We start from the raw sequence: 4,287 nt of genomic DNA on the forward strand, positions 1-4,287 counted from the left end.
CATGTGTCCGCGGTCGCCAGGGAGGGCTCCTTCTTGTTCATGGCGACCGGGCATGGATTGCGGTGCCCTCGCCTTGCCGCACTAGAGGACCCGATTTGGTGCCGGTTTGCAGAAATGAACCCGACAATGATGACAACGGCAGCGGACCGGACAATGACGGAGGTTCCGCCAGCCAGGGCAGCCATGCGTACGAGCTCATCGTCCGGTCCACGCGTAGTTTTGTTTATGTTTTCTGTTTTAATTAAACTTATGAAATAATGTCTGGTTAATTGTAGTCCAACTAACAATGCTGAATTAGGTAGGGGACAAATATTGCTACTAATTACAGTGAATAATCAGTTAGCTGACATGTGAAAACAAAAATAAAAATAAAAAACCACGGACTAACAATATGGAATTAGTTAGAGTGAAAGAATATTACTACTAATTACACTAAATAATCAATCAGTTCACAATTCAAAATAAAAGTATAATTAAAATGCTTGTTACATTAATCGAAACCTTTGATTCTAGTACGCAGTTGCACACGCTAGCAAACATATCTCAAGTCCATTTGATCATTTGTTTAGTTGCTAATTATGGGGTTGGGCCAAACGCCAAGAGGGTGGCGTCTTGGGCAAACGCCAGCTCCTATGGCGTCTAGCTTTGCCACATCAACGCCAGCTATTGTGTGTGGGCCAGAGTCAAACGCCATAGGCTGTGGCGTCTTTCGTGTAACCAAAACGCCATAGTTGACGGCGTTTTGAAATGGGTCAGATCCTGAAATATTTTCAATATAGGGTCAAATGATGCTAAACTTAAGCAGACAGGTCAAAACAGTGAAAATGTCCCAACATGCACACGCATGCACCGACGCATGCACACACGCGCATGCACAGCACGCACGCACACCATGCACCCACATGCACAAGAGGCAGGGCGAGTGCTAGGGCCATGGTGGCAAGGCGATGAGGTTCTTCGAGGAGCTGATTCAGCAGGTGATCAAGAGCGGCTCACGCGCGAGCACGACTCCATGCAGTAGCACATTTGATGCGGAGCATGTCGAGTAGGAGCACATTGACCGCAGCAGGCAGCGAGCACAAGAAAAACATGATTGTCTCAAGGACGACGAAGGGGTTGGCCGTGGCGAGGCGCGTCACGACGTCGAGACGTCGGCGTTGTCCAGCTTGTCGTTTATGGCGCTGGTTCTTGTCTCCATGGACATCACGTAGATGCCGCACGCATGCAACGATACAAACTCATAGCAAAAATCTAAATAAAAAATTACACATAACACACACTAGCATATACGCACAGCACAAATGAATAAAGAACGCATAGCAAAAAAATGCATGAAGTACATATACTCAGCCGACGGCCTATTAGCACAGTAACAACGACGTCCCTGGTTGTTAGCGCGCGATTTTTATTTCGCCTGGGTCGCAAGTTCGAATCCCCAGCCTTTTGACATGTGGGACCCATAGAGTCAGCGCTGCTCTAGACCATTTGACTGGTCAACTGAGCAAAATACGGTGCTCTATGGTGATGTAGTGCCCGTATAACCACGGCAACTCGTATTCAGTGACCGTATTGAGCATATTCAGAAATACATTAACCGTAGTATGCTTTGACTTCAACTTCAGTGACCGCGAATGTATTTATCTCTGCAAATAAGGTGGCCCATAGTCTAGCTAGGATGCTTATGATTCCATTTCTACAGCTTTCTAGGATGGTGATCCACCCATGTTTACTATGCCGCTTGTAATTAACGATGTAAGCATCAATTTATTGCAATAAAAAGCCACGAGGCATTCCTTTCAAATAAAAAATAATAATATGTTTTGCATTACGGGTGAAGCCTTCATAGGCGTCCAATATTTTCAAATACTCACATGCATGGCCGAGGTGGTATAGGCTGAAGAAGTCAAGTAAATCCCGTTCATGGTGAACTTCATTAGCAGGTAGACTTGTGGATGTGCAATAATTCATTATCAGCATCTTGATCCGGACCGAATCGTGGTATACGCCCGTCAGGTTCACACGATCACATGGTTAATTTATTTTATGGTTATATGGCAATCAAGAAGGTGTATATTATTTTCTTCTCCCCAGTGGCTTAATCCATGGACTGTAGCTCGTGAGAGCCATGTGGCAGGCGAGCTTAATCTGGAAATTAATTGTGTGCAGCATGTGCGCCCGATTCGAATGTGCTAACCGCCGTCGTGGTTCCTCATGCTCGGCGGTGGTTCGGTGCCGGGGATGGATACGCAGTTCCTTCTCTCAACTTTTGTCCCCTTTTCTCTGCCGTTCCACAAAGTGATTAACGATTCCTCGGCACTATAAATACCTAGCCGGTAGCACCACACTCTTCACAGCCAAGCAACCATCGGTTCCTGAGCCAAACAACCGAGCTAGAAAGACACAGGAGCTAGCTTCGCGCTCTCTTTGCAATGGCCTCCGCCAATGCTCTGCTCTTGCTCTTCTCGGCCGCCTTCTGCCTCCTCGCCCGGCGGGCCGCCGGCGACTACGGCTCGTGGCAGAGCGCCCACGCCACCTTCTATGGCGGCGGCGACGCGTCCGGCACAATGGGTGAGTTCATCAGGAGTATTACACTGTTGAAGTGAAAAAAAAGCACCTGCCTATCTACCTGTATTGTATGTGGGTGGTTCCCGACATGAGTGTAGTACAGTGCCTAACTGAAGTGCCCTGCAGGCGGCGCGTGCGGCTACGGGAACCTGTACAGCACGGGGTACGGCACGAACACGGCGGCGCTGAGCACGGCGCTGTTCAACGACGGCGCGGCGTGCGGGTCGTGCTACGAGCTCAAGTGCCAGGACGTGAGCAGCTCCTGCCTGCCGGGCAGCATCACCATCACCGCCACCAACCTGTGCCCGCCCAACTACGCGCTGCCCAACGACGACGGCGGCTGGTGCAACCCGCCGCGCGCCCACTTCGACATGGCCGAGCCGGCCTACCTCCAGATCGGAATCTACCGCGCCGGCATCGTGGCCGTCGCCTACAGGAGGTGAGGCAGCCAGTTACAAACCTTCTCGCGTGCACAAACTTCCTTAATCTGGTCCCGTGTCGGTGTCGATGGACCATGTTAGGTGGGCCAGAGTGCAGATTTGGTGTAGTTTGGTCTGACAGCGACTCTCGGTGCTGTTTCGAAATAGTTTAGGCGTCACGCTCACTTGACCTCCATGATGTGTTGTTCCAAGTTGCATGATCCAATCACTGAACTGAAGATTTCCGTTTCCCTGGTTGTGGTGCAGGGTGCCGTGTGTGAAGAAGGGTGGGATGAGGTTCACCATCAACGGCCACTCTTACTTCAACCTGGTGCTGGTGACCAACGTGGCCGGCGCCGGCGACGTGCAGTCCGTGGCCATCAAGGGGTCCAGCACCGGGTGGCAGGCCATGGCCCGCAACTGGGGCCAGAACTGGCAGAGCAACGCGGACCTCGACGGCCAGAGCCTCTCCTTCCGGGTCACCCTCAGCGACGGCCGCACCGTCACCAGCAACAACGCCGCCCCCGCCGGCTGGTCCTTCGGCCAGACCTTCGAAGGAGCCCAGTTCTAGCGAGCTGGACGAGTTCTCTCGTCGATGGACGGATTCCTTGCATTGGTTTGGACGTTTGGACCTTGCAAGAGATGAAGGAAACCTCTTCGTTATAGTAAAGAAGAGGCCTTCGGCTATTCCGAGGCTGCTGCTGATCAGCACCCGCTTAGGCCTCCCCTTCTCTCATACTAGTAGGACAAGTAGTAGACATAAATAAGTTATTATTGTTGTGGAGTTGAGCATTTCGATCATTGTTAGTGTAGCCTTGCATTGTGAAAACATCGCAGGGTGATTTTATTTAAGGGTGCTTTAGAAGTACATGCATTGAGTGGTGTGTGAGAGTGTCTTGTAACTTCTGTTGTTGCCGAATCTTGCCATATGGTTGGGAGATGTTTGTGGTGGCACACTTGTTATTTTGGGACCATGAACAATTCTAGTTTATGGTTTACCCGTTTGAAGTGGTACTTCTATGATATGCCGTCAACTGATAATCAGCCGACCTTTCTCCCATGTCGCCCCCACTGTTTTTTATCATTCAAAGAAAGCCACTCCAAGCTACCAAGGGCCATCGCTTGCACCATCGCTCCCCCGAGAACCCATTTCCCCCAAGCGACGCCTCCAAGGAGGTACGACACACGATGCAGCCGTTACCCAATTCGAGTCATATTTTGGATTTTCACCCGAGATAGAGGTCAGGTAGAGAGAGGGGATCTTGGTAGCGACCCCGAGGAGGGGAATGACACCCTTGGGCCT

General features: G+C 50.7%; 1 protein-coding gene across 1 annotated transcript; it reads left to right on the forward strand.

Moving 5' to 3' along the window:
- The first annotated feature begins 2,414 nt into the window (after window positions 1–2,414).
- LOC123071232 (expansin-A2) lies at window positions 2,415–3,982 on the forward strand. The gene is made up of 3 exons (XM_044494750.1): window positions 2,415–2,568; window positions 2,692–3,004; window positions 3,252–3,982. Exons 1-3 carry the CDS (start codon window positions 2,430–2,432, stop codon window positions 3,553–3,555), a joined length of 756 nt encoding a protein of 251 aa, XP_044350685.1. The 5' UTR covers window positions 2,415–2,429; the 3' UTR covers window positions 3,556–3,982.
- Window positions 3,983–4,287: the final 305 nt, after the last annotated feature.

Source organism: Triticum aestivum, chromosome 3B (assembly GCF_018294505.1).
Source record: "Triticum aestivum cultivar Chinese Spring chromosome 3B, IWGSC CS RefSeq v2.1, whole genome shotgun sequence".
Taxonomy (NCBI): Eukaryota; Viridiplantae; Streptophyta; class Magnoliopsida; order Poales; family Poaceae; genus Triticum; species Triticum aestivum.